Source organism: Kogia breviceps, chromosome 3, assembly GCF_026419965.1.
Source record: "Kogia breviceps isolate mKogBre1 chromosome 3, mKogBre1 haplotype 1, whole genome shotgun sequence".
Classification (NCBI taxonomy): Eukaryota; Metazoa; Chordata; class Mammalia; order Artiodactyla; family Physeteridae; genus Kogia; species Kogia breviceps.
In genome coordinates, this window is record NC_081312.1 from 180274231 (window position 1) to 180292148 (window position 17918).

The following is a 17918-nucleotide window of genomic DNA, read 5'->3' on the forward strand; positions in this document are numbered from 1 at the left end:
TTATTAATTATAATGTATTCTTTCTCCGTCCATTGCTAGAGGACAGCAGAGAGCAGTGCTTCTACTGGAATGTGCAGATGGTCCACCACTCCATTGAACCAATGTAGGATGCTCAAATTTCCTTTGTAAGATAGAGTTTTTGCTCCGTATTCACATCCAGGGCCCTCCACGTTTGGAATCTGGGTGGCACCTCGGTGGAGAGTATGCACGCCTGGAATTCAGGAGAGCTGGTTTCTGATCAGCTCTTCTTTTTTTTAAAAAAAAATTATTTATTTATTTTTGGCTGTGTCGGGTCTTCGTTTCCGTGCGAGGGCTTTCTCTAGTTGTGGCGAGCGGGGACTGCTCTTCATCGCGGTGCGCGGGCCTCTCACCGTCGCGGCCTCTCTTGTCGCGGAGCACAGGCCCCAGACGCTCAGGCTCAGTAGTTGTGGCTCACGGGCCCCGCTGCTCCGCAGCACGTGGGATCTTCCCGGACCGGGGCTCGAACCCATGTCCCCTGCATCGGCAGGCGGACTCTCAACCACTGTGCCACCAGGGAAGCCCAGCTCTTCTTTTTTAACACACTCACAATCAGCTTCATTTTTGGAAGGCGTTTTAAAGGGATTCGCTGAAGTAGCGTAGTTTCAAAGTTTAGGTTTAAAATGTCCTTCAATTTCTCAGCATTAACAGATAAAAATGGCAAAAAAGTAAAACGCAATTAAAAAGGCCCTTAAGAGGGCTTCCCTGGTGGCGCAGTGGTTGAGAGTCCGCCTGCCGATGCAGGGGGCGCGGGTTCGTGCCCCGGTCCGGGAGGATCCCACATGCCGCGGAGCGGCTGGGCCCGTGAGCCATGGCCGCTGAGCCTGCGCGTCCGGAGCCTGTGCTTCGCAACGGGAGAGGCCACGACAGTGAGAGGTCCGCATATCACAAAAAAAAAAAAAAAAAAAAGGCCCTTAAGTATCAAGTCTATCTGGAACATCAGTATGTGTAAAGCACAGTGTGCTGTGGATTATCCCACATGGGCTCCATTTCTCGATTGTTCTTTGGCTTTTCCATTATGACTGTTTACATTTGTTTAAGTTCACTGATAACAAAATGGAAAGAAGTAATAAACACATATATAAGAGATGTATTTTAGGGGAAATGATCAGGAGTGTGCTTTGAAGGCCACAAAATGCAAAAGGACTTGGTCTGTGTAACTTCAAAGCTCTCTGAATCATCAGAGTCACCAGATCCTCGCGGAATATGCGCGCCCAGTATCTCTCTGGCAGGTTTATGGACACGGTCCCGCCAACGTTTCTGAGGAGTGTTGACGCAGGGACAAAGGAGGTCCACGTGATCTAAGGCTGCGAGACGTGGAAGAGGGAGAGGGTAATGTCCGTCCTAGCCCCACCAAATCATGCGATGTGGCAATCATACAATAATACAAATCATTTCCCCCTGCACAAAGCGCCGCACCAAGCCCTGGGGGGGGGGATTACAGCAGGAGGGGCAGGCTGGTGCCAGGACCCCAGCTTCCGAGGGCTGCGCGTGCGCAGAAGACTCTAGCAGTAGTTTAGATTTTCTCTCTTTGCAAGCAGTTCACCCCGTCACCTGCCCTCCTGCAATCCGGCTGCTTTCTTACCCGCGACTACTGCCCTCTCCCCAGCTGTAGACTAGCTCAGTGCCAACGCCCCCCCAAAAGGAGGGCCCAAGAACCAGACGCCGAACCAACGCCCCGACAGAGCTGGCAGGCCAGCCCGGGGTGCCTTTGGAGGCAGGAGGGGGCAAGTCCCCGTGAGGGGTAGCGCCCCCCTGTGTTCAGAGAGGAGAACAAAGCAATTAGCTTGGAACAGCCACTTTGCGTTCGAGAAGGTTGATTTGTCCTTCTGATGTGTTGTTTCCATAGAAGCGGGGCTTAACCTTTTAAGTGAAGCTTATGAAGCTACCTAATTCAGTTAAAATTAGGCTTCAAGCATATCACTACTTACTGCTCAAGTGTTACCGTGGGACCCGCCACTGATCTAACTGCCAGGCGGTTAATGCACTCCAAGACACTCTTTCTGGTGGCAATCTGGTTCGTTCTTTTATTTTTAAAAATTAACTTCATACGGAGAGAAAACTTTCTGCATGAGATCACCAGAGTACTACTAAATACCTTTTAATTAATGGCTAGCATTGTCTCCTCTTCATAAACGCAGGAGGGCAGGCACACAGGCAGGAGACAGGCGCATTCAATTAAAGTAATTTATTGTATTCTTCCAGAACAGACATAAAGGGCATCTTGGGAATTGATATCACAGCACGTGTTATACACCATTTTCACAACTAGCCTTGTGTTGAATTGTTTTTTAAAGAACATAGTAATCTTAAAAAAATCTAAATATTTACATATTAATAAAACATATATACAGAAGATTGAGACCTTATCCATAGGTATGGAATAATTCTTTTTTTTTTTTTTTTTTTTGCTAAGAAAGCCTATAAAAAGGATTTCTGAATAAAGTCTGAACAGTAGCCGCAGTTAAGTAAACACGGTTTTAATTTATAAAATATGATTTTATGGTTGCAGTTTTCTGCTGTGCATTTCCAATCTGTGAATCCATTGCACATATTCGAGAGCCGAACAATCCCCACCCACCCCTCAGGTAGTGAGAAACTCAAGCTCTCGCCCAGTCTGGGCAGGAAGTGCTTTGAAGGTTCCCGGTGTATATTTAACAGATTCCACAGCTGTAAGGTAAATGTTTCTACTTTTATTTGCAATGTATTCCTCTTACTGTGTAACAGGGTTGAAAGGTCACTAATTAATCTTTTCAATTCCCTTGAGAAAGACTTCCTTCGCAGAGGCAGAAGACAAATTTTAAAACATATCTTGCAGCAAAACAAAAGCCTGGGTTCACAATACTTCATTAGACTCCTTGATGAACAGAGACGCTGGTGTCAGGGAAGGGGTTACTAACTGGCCTGAAATCGAAAAGGCGAGCTAGACGTGTGATGGAAACCATTGATCGGAACCTCCCCAGAGGCTCCGAAAAGAGGAGAAAAGACACACGTGTATGAGGTGTAGCTGTCTAGCAGGTGGACTGATTCCACAGGCCACGCCTGGACCAGCTTTGTCACATCACAGGAATGCCTCCTGTGGTCTCGGGTTGATTAGCTGGTCTTTAGTGGGTACTGACTCTCCCTAGAGCGCCTCTCCTAGCCCGGGGTTAGCCGCCCCAAGCGACGTGATGGCACAGGGACCTGGGGTGCGGTAGTAAGGAGCTGAGGTTCCCGGCGCGGCCAGCCCAGTGACGGCTTGTTGCCGGGCGCTGGGCAACCGTGACCTTCCTTCCTCCTTAGCCGCCTCACCACCAAGCGAGGCAGTGGGGCTGACGCTAGCTCTGAGCTCTTGCACTCTCCGACCCGACAAGATCAGTGCTAGGGACGCGTGTGAAATGGTAGCGCGGCATTTCCCCTCCCCGCACCGCGGGGCTGTGCTGTTTCGACCGTCCACATTTCCTTCAAGCCAACTTTTGGCCTTTGGGTCAAGTGCCAAAGATTCATGGTGATTTGCTTCTGATACAATAAATGAAGTGTAAATGCAATGCCTCCAAATAAACAGGTATTTAATATTCACCACCTTACTAGAGAAAGGAATCTGGAGGCAGATATCTCTGTGAAACAAAGACCCACATGCCAACAATATTTCTTTAAACTGAATCCACATTTTCACTTGTTGGTTTTATATAAAGTCGGGGGGCAGGTGTACCAGAGCCACGTGAAGTATATAAGATCAAGTACATTTGTGGCCAGTTGCCATGGTGCCACAACCCAGGACCACTCAGCTAAAACCATCTGTTAAAACAGCTGTCAGGTATCATGTGGATAGCTGGTTACTTTAAGCGTCTCACCTTTTAATTAGTTATTTTGTCGCTGTGTCGACACAGCCTACGTGAAAGATTTTTCTCTCCTAAGAATTTACGTATCGTTTGCACTTATTGGTGACAAATGATTATTCTGGGGAGAAAATGATGCCACAAATGACTTCGTCTCATATTTCAGAGCTGTCCTGTCTCCCAGAACAACTTCTCCAACTTCTAAGCTGGTGAAGATTCTAATTAAGTTTGGCCTTCAACACTGCTTCCTTGGTCCGGAAAGAGCCATTCTCCTCTGTACTGCAACTAAGCAATTTACATTAAAATAAATACGCTTCAAAACTCTACATCATAGTCACACTGAAAAAGTAAAAAAAAAAAAAAAAAAAAAACAGGGAAAATAAAACTGCTTCTTTTTCATGGACATTGAACCAACCCAGTGATATGCTGGACATTTCAAGGCTGAGAATTCAACTCTAAAGATGATTTTTAAAAATCTTAGACCAGATTGGAGGCTTGATGATCACACATTACAATGAAAGAATATGAAAACTGTTCAAACGTGACGGGTCCGCTTCACAGGACGCCCACACTTTGCAGTAACCTGAAACGCTAGTGGATCTTTGAGGAAGTTCCAATGGAGGAGATGGGTGCGTTAAGGAGCAGTGTCACTAAAGGAAGAGTCTAGGCAGTGAAAGGTGTCTCTGTGTCTTCCGTGTTTTCTCTCCTGGTGTCAAATATATGACCTACAACAGAGACAAGAAAGTGAAGCGGGGGCCACTCCTCTAAGGAAGGGTTGTATGCTTTTCTGTGACACGGCCAGACGCAGGACCTCATTGGTGAGGTGTCTGTGTTTCACCTCTATATCAGGATTTTTTAGCCAAGGCTTTAGGTGTGCCAGATGAGTCATTTTAGCCATTAGAAATCTGTAAGGATGATTTTTACAGGAAAACCCATGAATGTGGGTTACTGTTAGAGCATGTCCGTACCTGTCATCCAGTAGTAGAAAATGGCTAAATAAAATATGATACGACCTGTAAGACGGAATATAGTGCAGCTATTAAAATAAGGTGTATGGGGGCTTCCCTGGTGGCGCAGTGGTTGGGAGTCCGCCTGCCGATGCAGGGGACGCGGGTTCGCGCCCCGGTCCGGGAGGATCCCACGTGCCGCGGAGCGGCTGGGCCCGTGAGCCGTGGCCGCTGCGCCTGCGCGTCCGGAGCCTGTGCTCCGCAACGGGAGAGGCCACGGCAGTGAGAGGCCCGCGTATGGCAAAAAAAAAAAAAAAAAAAAAATAAGGTGTATGGAGATTTGTAATAAAATGGGAAACGCTTGTTAGGTGGTAAAACAAAACAGGACAAAACTTTAGGAAACAAAATTGGATGGATTTGACCTCCATTATATAAATTGTAAAAATATAGACAGAAGTCTGGGAAAAAACACCCCACAATAATGGTTGGCTCTGGGTGGTAAAAGTAATTTACATTTTCTTCCTTACACTTTCCTGTATTAATTTCTAAAAAGTGTGTAAAAGAATGCCAATTCATGAGCAAAAAATGCTAAGCCTAGGTGCGCCCTGCACTACTCTATTTCAAATCCAGAAGCCTCCTTTAAATTTTAGTACTGTTTGGATTTTATTCTCTGTACTCTTTCCCCCCCCCAAATTGTTCCCTTATGGTGGTTTTCTCCTTTCTCAGAGCTCTGTCTCCACCCCTGGGCTGTAGCAGCCTCTGCCTCCGGTCTGAGGGTGGGATTTGTTCACCAGAACCTAACTCAGTGCTGGCTCCTGGCATCGCTCAAAAACGCTTACTGACAGGGTTGAGGGGAAAGAAATTAAGAAAATATGTTTTTCCCCTAGAAAAATCTGTATCCATTTTTGTTAAAACTAGACAAGCAGAAGTTTGCGTAAGCGTTGACGGACTGAGATAAATGTCCTCTGACGCCTGACTGTAACAGTGGCCTGGTCGGTTCTGGTTCATAGAAACACGTGGGGGTTTATACCCCCGTGCCACCGCTTCCCAACACACGTGAAATTTGGAAGGAGAAAAAAGACCTTAACAAGGTAATAAAGGCACTGTTAAACCTTTACAAAGGACCAACTGTTGCCAGCTCAGACAGACCAGATGAGGAAGGTCTGGCCGGTGAGTCTCCAATCCAGGGAGGGAGCTGCATGGACGAGAAAGGCGGAATTCATCCCTCGGACGGTCTCACTAAGGAGACACGTAAGGAGGGAGGACTAAGTCGTGGTGCTGTGTTCAGAGAAGCCCCAGACTGGGATTTTACGTGAGAGGCACTCCAGAGACATGCCGGTCTAATCAAGATTGTTTCATTCCGTTACTGCGAAATTTGGGCACCAATCCGTGACTTCTCTTCCCCTTTTCGAGGTGATAAGTGGTTACTATTCATCATGCTGTTTAGTGATTTGTATCAAATATCTATCAGGAGTCTAGTGAAAAAAACCTGCAGGAGGTGTCCTACGATTGTCCTCCTTAGGGCCTCACAGCCTCGGGTGGGGTCTTCTTGGGAAGAAGCTGAGAGCTGAAGCTGCAGCGGACTTCGGGCTGACTTACGACAGACACTCTAACTGTGAAGACGGGGTGACACTGAGATAGAACCCTAAAGGGACTGGTACATCCATCACCTCTTAGGATCTTTAGGGAACATGCAGAGAAGGTGTAAGAAAGCTACGCGGTGGATTGGCTGGGAGTTGAGAGGCCTGGGCTCCGGCCAGGCCACCCGACCAGCTGTGAGACCTTGAGAAAGTCATCTAGTGTTTCTGGGCCTCAGGCTTTTTTACCTGTAAAATAAAAGGACTGGGTAAAAAGAAGGGACGGGACTAGATGATCTCTACCATGCCTTCTTTCTCAGATTCCTTGAAATTCTTTTCAGTTCCGTGAGGTGGTTCTACCAGCCCTGTATTCAGTTTTCTCATCTGTAACATCTCTCTGCCTCCATCTTCAGACAGGAAAACGCAAAGGTATTATTGCAAGGGGAATGGGTTTCCAATAATAATACTTCTTAAAAGCCCGCTGTGTCAGACGGTGGCCAGGACGGGCAGTACAAATGTCCTGGGGTCATGGGGGCTGATGGGGGAGGAAGCCTGGGAAGTACAACTGGAACAGCAACGTGTTCCTCCAGAGGGCCTCCTGCAAGGGCACAGTTTCATCATTAGTAGCAGTGCTTCATGACTTTACCTGGAGTAGCTGGTCAGAACAAGGCTAGTAGGAGTTGTCCTGATACTCGGAGGAGCTCTTTTGATTCCTAAGTGTGGAAACATAGCCAAACAAGAACTCCCCTTTCTGTAATTGCTGTAATGACTGTATACGGTGAGAACGTGATAGAAGCAGGTTGCTCCTGCCCTCTGCAGTCATTTCATTGTTTGTCCATCGATCTGGTGCTTAGCTACTCAGTGACAGAGAAAGCAGCGTATCATTGGCGTGTCCGAGTTTTCTAGCTGCTCTGAAGTTCACTCACGAACATTTCTGCTATACCGTGAACTCAGGGTAAGTGCTGTCCGTGAACATGGGCCTCGCAGAGTTCCTACACAGACTAATGACTCCTCTCATGCTTGCTGGATCTAACTTAAAACTTACCACCCCAAACGGAGAGAAAACACTGAGTTGAGCTTTTTCATTTACAGGGGTTTTTTTTGGGGGGGGGGGGGGGCGGGTGTCTGGGTTTGGTTGTTAGAGAACCTGCAGGTAGTTTGAGGGAAGTGAATAGAGTCTTGAGACCGAGGGGATAAGCTCTTGGTCACATGGCTCACTGATCAGACACCTGTCCCGCAGGCTCTCGGGTGGGAACCAACATGCAGAGGGAGGGGCCCCTGGTCGGAAGGGTCGCTTGAGAGTCAAACAAGAGGTCGGAATTAAGTCTAAGTCTATGGCTTAGCCCTGGGGCAGGCGCGCCAGTGAGATGGTGTACTCAGGTGATCGCGCGCCGCCCAGGCTAGATGCCTCGCTTAAAACACAGTATTCATGGGGTGCCCATTGTACGAAGAGCAATGACGCTGCCTCTCAAAGCTTTTTGCCAGGGAGGTGAGTGAGGCCAGAACGCGTGTGAATTTCATCATCAAATGGATGATCCCTGATCTAAACAGAAATGTCATTCCATGTTAAAATATATATTTTTGAACGTCCCAGGGCTTGGGGAGGCAAAACGTTGTGACACTAAGTTCTTAGGACTTGCTGTTCTGAGGTTATCAGGCAGATGAGACAGAAAGTGAGAAAACTGTGGCTTTTCATATTCAACGCGCAAAGCCTCTCTGAGCGCAGGGCACCGAGCTCCTCTGATTACTAGGGGTTGGGCCTCTTACAGAAGCAGTTTGCTGCTGCATCTGCACCTCCGATGTTAAAAACATTTTCAATGCAAATATTCTCACGTGCTGTACTTTCCAGCCGGTGATGAAAATGGAAATGTGTTTTACCTGTTGGGGGTAGAGAGACGCAGTCCAGCCGTTCATCACCGTCAGCTGCCTCTGCTGGTTACAAACATGAAACACAAATCTCGTTAGTTTCAGTGAGAGCTCATTCACTCTGCCGAATAAGGCCATACAATTTAAAAACTCCAGCGTACATAATAGTTTTCACCTTTCTTTTCCCTTCTCAGCTTCAGCCAGTTCGCGTTAGAGACTTTAGTACCATGATTTAAATATTTTTAAAATGGTGACATAAAATCCATTTTCCTCTATTAAAGTTTTCTATATCTTAGGAACCTTCTTCTATCAGTCATTGATGATTTCAGCTCATTTTCGCTTATTTATATAGGCTTAAGTATCCACCCAGAATCTGGCGTGAATTGTTTCGATATGATCGTCGAAGGCATGGAGGTCACTGAATTCCTACGGTAGAATTTTACTTGTCATCCTCGGAACCATTCTAGTGGGGCAGGCTTAGGACAGCTTGGGAACGAACCTTTCTTTGGAGGTGACTGGAAATTCAATCTAAAATCGGCATTCATTTAGGCATGAATAAAATCCAAAGGAGTAAGTGTTTCTTCAAATGATTTGTCCCTTCTGTGCTTTCAAATGCAAAACTTTGCTCATCTCTGATATATTTCAATCTCCTGAAGAGTTTTGCAAAGGTAGATCCTTCCGTCACAGAAAACCTTCCAGCCAGTACAAAAAGGAAGGTGCCCGTAACGTTTCCTGATAAGTGTTGGGCTTGTCAGTTTCCCCAGCGTGCTGTGGACAGGCCAGAACATTCCACGGCTGCTGGGATAATTCTGGCCCTGCTCCCTGTCCCGGGGCCGCGGCCCCCTTGGACGTTTCCTGTACGTGTGCCCGTGAGGCCAGTCGGGTGAGGGCTGCCCCATGTGACACGTTGTAACGCTGAGTTGCTGGGAAGCAAACTAATGGTATGTTCTTGTTTTGACTGCCATGGCTTTAAACACAATCAGGGTTCAGAGGTGGGTGGAGACGTTCAGAGACTTCCCCTGGTTCACCCCTCCACGATGCTGCCCTCAGACCGCCACACGCTGGCCGTGGTGAAAGACCCTCACCTGCTAAATCCACCACAAAAACGCCGAGACAGAGTAATCAAGACCAGTCTTGGCTGGAGGGCAGCAGCAGCCACGACCCAGCAATCCCACTCCTGGGCATGCACCCCGAGGAAACCACAATCCAAAAGACACACGCACCCCAGTGTTCACTGCAGCACTATCTACAATAGCCAGGGCATGGAAGCCACCTAAATGCCCGTCGACGGACGAATGGATAAAGAAGATGTGGCACATATATACAGTGGAATATGACTCAGCCAGAAAAAGAAATGAAATTGGGTCATTTGTAGAGACGTGGATGGATCTAGAGACTGTCATACAGAGTGAAGTAAGTCAGAAAGAGAGAAACAAATATCGTACATTAACGCATGTAGGTGGAACCTGGAAAAACAGTACAGATGAACCGGTTTGCAGGGCAGAAATAGAGACACAGACGTAGAGAACAAACGGTACGAATTGGGAGATTGGGATTGACACATATACACTAGTATGTATAAAATAGATAACTAATTAGAACCTGCTGTATATAAAAAAAAAAATTCAAAACAAAAGAGCAGCAACCACTAAAAATTATGTCGTAGATGCATGTTTAATACTGCATAAAACATTCCAGTCAAGCGATGGGATAAATGGTAAGATTAGAATTCTATAAATAGGTTTATGGAAAAAACACAGGACATACTAAAAGGTTAACAGTGTTTCTCTCTGGATGAAAAGCTTATGGGTATTTAAAATTTTGTCCTTTGAGTTTTAAAATTTTTCTTGTATATTTAAAAAATAACAAACATGTCATTTTTATATTTAGAAGATATTATTCTCTTCTGATTGGCTTAAGTGAACTTGACTAGGAAGATGAAGGTCACGGTAGTTCTTTCGTTGTCTGGGGTTTATTCATTTATTTTCACTGTGCAAGGTTTATTTATTGTTTTAGTTGGTATAACACTTAGATAGCTGGCTGCATTATTTCCGACGATTTTTCTTTTTTACAGCACATGGCAATGTACACTATTCTGAGACGTATGGTACATAAAATAAGATTCCTTAGAACAGTTATGCACAGGACCTGCAATACTGGATTTATCACCAATCCCAGGATGTGATTAATTGGAGAAAAAATAGTTGGACTAGGCATCTTGGCTAAAGGAACCAGAAGATTTAAAAGATTCTTCAGTAATAATAATAATAATAATAATAGCTCTGATAGGCATCACCATTTACTGAATACCACCTACTGAGCAGTTACTATATGCATTGTGTCAGCTAACCCCGGGCAACCCCTACAAGGCAGGTCTATCTTATGTCCATTTTAAGAAATGAGGCAGGGCTTCCCTGGTGGCGCAGTGGTTGAGAATCCGCCTGCCGATGCAGGGGACGCGGGTTCGTGCCCCGGTCCGGGAAGATCCCACGTGCCGCGGAGCGGCTGGGCCCGTGAGCCGTGGCCGCTGAGCCTGCGCGTCCGGAGCCTGTGCTCCGCAATGGGAGAGGCCACGGCAGTGAGAGGCCCGCATACCACAAAAAAAAAAAAAAAAAAGAAAGAAAGAAAGAAAGAAATGAGGCAACGGAGACAAACAGACGTTAAGACGTACCAAGGGTTCGACTAAGGTTCATGCCTGGGCTTGACCTCTTCGCTGTGTATAGTCCAAATATAAATCACATGCATCACTATAAGCTACAGTTGTAAAACTTCAAGTTTTGGTTCATTTGACACTTTAGTAACTTTCTCTAGCTTCCATGAAAAGCGGCTTTTCATCTAGTGATGACAAAACTCAGTTCTAGGTGTAAGTTGATCTTCCCTTGGTAATTCAGCTCTCCTCACTTTAAAAAAACAGGCCTGTGCAATTATGTGCTTGACTAAGAACCAAACATACACAACCCCAAATCTGTAAAGGATTATGTATAAATGAGTAGCTGCCCGCTGCACAAACAGGGCCAAGTGTTGTGGATGAACAACATGACTGTTAAATTTGATGATAACATCTGTCTGTGACAACAAGCTCACAATCTTTCTTCTCTGGTGACAGGCAAGTTGTGAAATTTGGGAAAGATTAAGCAAGTCCAATAAAAACTTAATAGCAGCGACAGCTTTACTCTTAGATCCAACACAAATTTAAAACAAAACTGCCAATTTTGCTCTGAGGAAACAATCTAATGAAAATGCTAAAAATCCACACCAGAAAAGGAATCATTCCAGTTATCGAAAAAAAAACAATTATTACATGGGATGAGAGCCCCAAATGAATTTCTATTTGGATTCGCAGAACAGCCTTTCAAATACGTGAGGGGCGCTTGCTTTTTCTGGAGGCTTCGCGGGCTGCCTTCAGCAGCCAACTGATTACTTGCCCAGGTAGGGTCTGTACCTTATTCCAGGAAGTGAGCCAGATATGATAGACAAGACTGAAGCTGTGGAATATCCATGAGACGCCGTATTGTCATGTAGACCGAAAAGGAGACAAGCAAAGAGCAAAAGCAACAGCACTGACCCTGGCCCCTCGGTTCTCATCCGCACGACGACAGTAACGCGCGCGGCTCCAGTTCCAGTTTGCTGGGATCCCACCTCTGTGCCGCGCTCGGGGAGAATGAGGTGGGACGGGGTTTGACAGCATCGGGAGACAAAGCCTAGTTGGCAGGTCACTGTGGACGCGCTGCCTTCTCGCTCTTGTGGGGTCTGGGTGTCGGGGTCAGCTTTGTCCTTCAGCGACATTCCCCTTCTCAGACGCTGATGGAACCTGCTAGACAGGCTGGGGAAGCTTGCCAGGGTGCCAACCACAGCTCTCGAGGCAGAGCATCTCAACCCAGTGTCAGAGTGGAAGGCTCCTCAATTGAAGGAGAGGACGGCGACTCCAGAACAGGGTAGACCCATCATGTGGGCGGGTGAGGCGCTCCCCGGGAGGCGGGGGGAGGCTGCACCCCGTTCTGCACCAGCAGGCACACGAATTACCGATCCAGACCCTGAGATGGTTCGGAAACGTGCGCCCCGGCCAGTGTGTGCGGGGGGGAAAGGGAGACAGGAACCGGGAGGAAGGTTCCCACCGTGTGCGCACGTGTGTGCTGTGGGGAAGGGAGTGGAGACCAGAACTTAGGATAATAACCGGTCTCAGCATCTGACAACAGAAAAGAAAAGAAAAAAAAAAGGTGTGTTTGTGTATAAAATACATACAGGAGGGGAAGGACACTGCAGCGGAACTTGCTCTTCCAGTCACGTGGCCTCGGGCGGCAGAGCTGCCCCTGTGCCTCTGAGAACGGTCTTCTCCTGAGTATACACTTGAGAGTCAAGTATATACTGAGTATATACTCAGGAGACGCCCAACGCACCACTCCCCACGTGTATGCCTTCCACCTTCAAATGGACACTTTTCAGCTCCTTTACAGACTGTTAAATCACCCTCCTCGGCTAGAGGCACGGGCTCGGGGACACCAAGCCCTCTTCCTGCGTCCTCCGGGTTATCTCTGAAGCCGCTCGGTCAGTAACATCCGGATCCTGAATTTCTACCGTCCTTTTCCCTCAAGCTCCCAAGGAGCTCCGAGCGTTTCCCACGCCCTGCCACCACCCCCTGTGGCGCAGGAAGAGGTCCTGGGTAGAGGAAGCGAGCGCAGATTTGCTAGAAGCTGGTGGCACAGCTGGGGCCAAGGCGCGGGGACCACGGGGCAGCTGGTGGATGGATCCTGGCCACTCCGACCCTTTGCCTTTCCTTGGGACTGAGTCTTACATCTCAGTGTCTTCACTACGGCAAATCTTAGATCTCTCTGATATGTATTTAGTGTCTTTGTTTTGGGGGTTTGACGACTTGCTCTGAAAAGCAACAGGTAGGTACAAGTTCTCACATACTCCAAACCATCGGGATTGCTACCGCAGAACTTAAGGCAACGTAAGACCCACTTAATACTTCACTAGCAAGGACACCGCTCAGCTCATACTTGAAAATAAAGCTGAGGAGACACGCACCCAGCAGGGCACCAGTGCTTGCTTAATGAGGGGTTACCCGCGGGGGTGCTGTGTTTTATAACACCCGTCAGTCCATCGCAAAAAGCGCTTTCCCTGGAGCCTGAGATCTAAGGGGGCCAGGGTGACAGAGAGGCCTTTGTGAGGTGTCTCCGGGCAGAGGCAGGGGACCTTTAGCCTAAGGAGAGAGAAGAGAGCCGCTAGCCGGAGGGCGATCTTCCCAGGTGTTTCTCAGTGAAGCCGCCCAGAGGGAGGTCTGGGTGCGCCTTGACCCGAGACTCTGAACCTTTGGGGGAGCTGCGAGAAGAGGCGATCAGGGGTGCAGTAAGAGGCCTCAGGAGATGGGGACGGAGGAGCGAGAGAAAGGGCCTGAGGACGAAGGATGGGGCACCCAGGGATGGCCAGGCGCGCGGCCACCCCGCGGGTTCTGGGGGTGGGGGATGAGGACGCCTCTGAACCTCCGGTCAGGAACTGCTGGAATATTCTCCAGGACCTCACGTGACCGCGATGAGCTAAGACCTTTTTGCCGTGGACGGCGGTCCCTTCAATCCCCATTCACCGGTCCATTCAGCAGATACCCTGGCGCGTCCACACTGTGTCACACGGCGTTCTCAACGCTTAGGACAGAAACATGCAGCCTCTGCTCCTGAGGATCTCGTGGAGGAAACAGGCGTGTTCCTGTCCCCATTCGGGCGGCAGAAGACCAAAGTGCTGACGCCGCCTGTGAAGCCTCCAGGAGAAAGTCGCCTCTGAGATGCTGCGAGCCTCCAGGAGAAAGTCGCCTCTGAGATGCTGCGAGCCTCCAGGCGGAGGGGAAGCCTGGGTGTGGGAGGCCCGCCGAGCTCAGACAGGGCCGGGCCGGGGTCTGGTGCGGCCCAGGGGCGCGCGCGTGCTGCGGGGTATGTAGAAGGGTTTTTATCTGGGCAGACAGGAAGCCACAAGTATTTAATCTGGGGCGGGGCGTGACCAGACCTCATTGGCAGGGGCTCGGGGAGCGGAGACTCGGGTCCCAGGATGCGGCCGAGCCTGGAGCTGCGCACCGGGGGGCCCCCGATGATGGGACCGGGCGAGCCACGTGGCAGGACGCCCAGCGAGAACAAGAAGCAGCGCCAAAGATGGAAACCGGGCCCCGGGCTTAGGAGACAGGCAGGGCAGAAAGAGGTGGGGAAGGAGACCCAAGGCCCGGACAGGGAACTTGGAGGAGAGACCAAGAGGATGAAATCACAGAGCCTGGAGGAAGGGAGTCTCACGGAGGATGTGATTCGAGAGGGTAACAATCACGACGGAGGTCAAGTCTGAGCGTTAATATAAACGAGTGACATCTGGTGATCCGGACGCAAACGCAGCAAAGGTTCACGCACCCGGAGGAGTGAGGTCAGGGGCAAAACGCCCTGGATTCTAAAGTGAACTGCGTCGGGAGGCCGACGCGGGGAATGCGGGCCCTTTTCCAAGAAATCTGACCGACAATGTCGGGAGGAGAAAGGAACTGCTTTGTTTGGTTTTTGGTTAGCAAAGGGAAGGAGGATAAGGCCGTGGGCATTATTATTATTATTATTATTTTTATGGTACGCGGGCCTCTCACTGCTGCGGCCTCTCCCGTTGCGGAGCACAGGCTCCGGACGCGCAGGCGCAGCGTCCACGGCTCACGGGCCCAGCCGCTCCGCGGCACGTGGGATCTTCCCGGACCGGGGCACGAACCCGCGTCCCCCGCATCGGCAGGCGGACTCGCAACCACTGCGCCTCCAGGGAGGGAAGCCCCGTGGGCATTTTTTGAGCATTATTACGCGTCAGCTCTCTCTCGGTGGCAATACTTAACATTATCTGATTTTAACTCTGAGCACACCCGGAGGTAGGTATCAGCCTCGTTATATACGTGGAGAACCCGAGGCTCAGAGACGTTGAGAAATCAGTCCAGGTTCCCGGGAAATTGTCAATGGCAGATCAGAGCCAGGAGAGCAGACCTGTTCTCTCCACTGCACCACACTGTGTTTATTTGCGATGATTTGGGAAAAGACAACGGTGAAAACCGGGGGCCCGGGTGGGGGGAGGAGGGCAAGCGCATGATTTACTGCCCGAGCCGGAAAGCCTGAGTGAAAGGGGCGCCACTGATAGTCATGCCGGGAGAACAGGAGCAAAGCGGCTGCCGCAGCACCGCGGGCTGGCCGGTCCCCCGACCGAGGACACGGCGTGCGGCCGCCTCAGTGAGCTCCGTGCCGCCAAGCATGGCTGCGCCCAAAGACACCTTCCGAGAGGTACGCTAGCTTCACTGATAAAGAAGTTCATGTACAGCCCGCGCCTGGAGCCTCAGGACAGCTCTGGGGCGCGCTGTGCCTCTGTGTCCACTTCGTGATGGGGACCCGAGACGAGAAGTATCGAGTGACTTGTCCAGGGTCCAGAGCTGGTGAAGAGCGGACATGAGCCTTGCAAACCAGATCTACCGACTCTGATGTGACTTGTTACCTAATGCAATCATCCATTTGGTTACCAATTAAAAATATTAGTAGCCCATTGCTCTTTCTAAAAAGAGCATCAGTTAAGTGTAAAAGAAGTCAAAAGGTTAAAAGAGGAGGGAGGGAAGATTTTTTTTTTTTTTTTTTTTTTTTTGCGGTATGCGGGCCTCTCACTGTTGTGGCCTCTCCCGTCGTGAAGCACAGGCTCCGGACGCGCAGGCCCAGCGGCCACGGCTCACGGGCTTAGTTGCTCCGCGGCACGTGGGATCTTCCCGGACCGGGGCACGAACCCGTGTCTCCTGCATCGGCAGGCGGATTCTCAACCACTGCGCCACCAGGGAAGCCCGAAGATTTTTAATTGAAAAAAAAAACCTCATCCAGTTATAGCTGGATAGCTTAGCGTCTTGCTAGCTACTTGCTAGAACTGTAAGGTTTTTCACACTGAAAAACCACTCGGTCCCTCAGCGCCCTGTGTCTTGTCGAGTCAAGGGCGCTCCCAGCCTGAGCCCGGAGCTCTCCTCCCTGGGGCTGGTGGCTGGGCTCTTGCGCAGGCTTGGTCACGGTTACTTCTACTCACAGTCAAAGGTCGAGTAAGAGGCTGTGTTACAGACAGTCTCACGAGTTTGTACTGCTGTTCTATGGAGCCCCAAAGTGTGACATTCAGGCATCTAAAACCTGTCTCCCAAACTCTCACACCGCAGCCACAGAAGCACAGAAGGCCCTTAGCAGGCCAGGGGGCCTGAGGTTTGATCGGTTGTTGTTTGTTTTGCTTTTAAAAATAATATCTAGAGGCTTGCGGCCCCCTAGGGATGGTTATTCCTACATAATGGCAGAAAACTGACCTCAAAAGGATTCTTCATTGATACATTGTCCCACTGTGACTTTGGGAGAACGAGATTTCAAATGACCAACTCTAAATAGTCATAATTCAACTGGTGGTCGCCTCTCCTGGAAGAAGGATCCCAGAACCACTAAGCCCAGATTGAAAGAAAAAAAAGAAAAAAGTAAATATCTGACTTAAAAGTGCCTTTCTATTTTACATGGTGTTTCTGGTAAGATGATTAATGTGTGTGTGTGTGTGTGTGTGTGTGTGTGTGTGTGTGTGTGTGTGTTTATTTTATTCACTTAGTACAGTAAGAACACCTTTCCATGCAATTAAATATATTTCCACAGAATCTTCTTTTTTTTTACCTTAAGCAACGAGTACTTTTTATGAAGTCATGCAGATCCAAACAAATAAAAATCAATAGGCAATAGAAACAAATCACAAAAGAGAGAGACCTCATCTCATACATAAGACCACCAGTGAGATTAGCAATCTTTTTCATTTGTACTATTTAAAGTAAATGGCCTGACATAATTTTTCACTGTTTCATCTTGAGGTGAATTTCAAAATCATTTGGCTAAGATTTTAAGATACAAAACCAAAGCACATTATGTAGAGCTTCTCCCTTAAAAGACAAAAGACAATGAAGTATCCGAGAGCAAAGAATTGTACTTTGTATCATCTAAAAATTCGATACGGCACTTCTGCAATTACTTTCTTGCAGCTTATTCATACCTGAGCCTCTTTTTAACCTTCTTCTGGCCAGTTTGATTTGATCCTGTAGAATCTGAACCCAGTCTCTTGGGCCGGGCAGTTTATCCACGTGATTAGCAGTGCAGTATTTTTCTGTGAAGACTGAAAGAAAATGTGGAATATTGTTAAATATTTTAACAAAGAAAATATGCAGATCTGAAAAAGGAACATAACCCCAAGAAGGAAAAAAGAAAAAAAAACAAAAAAAGAGTGTACTTCTAAAAGATGTCAGTTCTGCAGTGGATATTCTCAAAATCCATATGGCATTCCTTTGGTGAAGATGGAGCTTGGCAGGGCCCGTCCTACATACCATGTCCTGTGCCTCCAAATGAAACCCGTCAGAGATATTAAGTAGTTCTACGGAAAGTACTCTTTCTAATCGTTCCACGTCCATGTGTATGTGTCTTACGGGCAGAGGAGAAAATGCTTCCTAGGGGTCCATTGGCCCCATGACAGCATTCTGCAAGTGAATCAACGGCTTTCACTTTTCTGTTAACCCGAGATCATACGGAAAATTACACAGAAAGATGACGTTCTCGTGGCGAGTCCTGCTAAGTCGATCGGCCCTCAAAATAGAGGCAGTGCAGTTGGGTGTTAGGGAAAGTTCCCGTGCTACTTTGAGTCAAACTCTTGCGTCT

The 17918-nt window shown here is 48.4% G+C and overlaps 1 protein-coding gene across 5 annotated transcripts in view; it reads right to left on the bottom strand.

Moving 5' to 3' along the window:
• Positions 1-2191: 2191 nt before the first annotated feature.
• Positions 2192-17918, bottom strand: part of BEND7 (BEN domain containing 7) — a 75601-nt gene continuing 59874 nt past the window's right edge. For 4 of the 5 annotated variants that reach the window (XM_067030449.1, XM_059059196.2, XM_059059195.2 and 1 more), the window contains 3 exons: positions 17263-17382; positions 8239-8292; positions 2192-4561 (listed from right to left, as the gene is read on the bottom strand). In XM_067030449.1, the coding sequence (XP_066886550.1) occupies positions 4500-4561; positions 8239-8292; positions 17263-17382 (236 nt within the window). In that variant the 3' untranslated portion in view covers positions 2192-4499. Of the gene's footprint in view, positions 4562-8107; positions 8293-17262; positions 17383-17918 lie in introns of those variants that run through there. The other variant, XM_059059191.2, reaches the window with a different exon arrangement.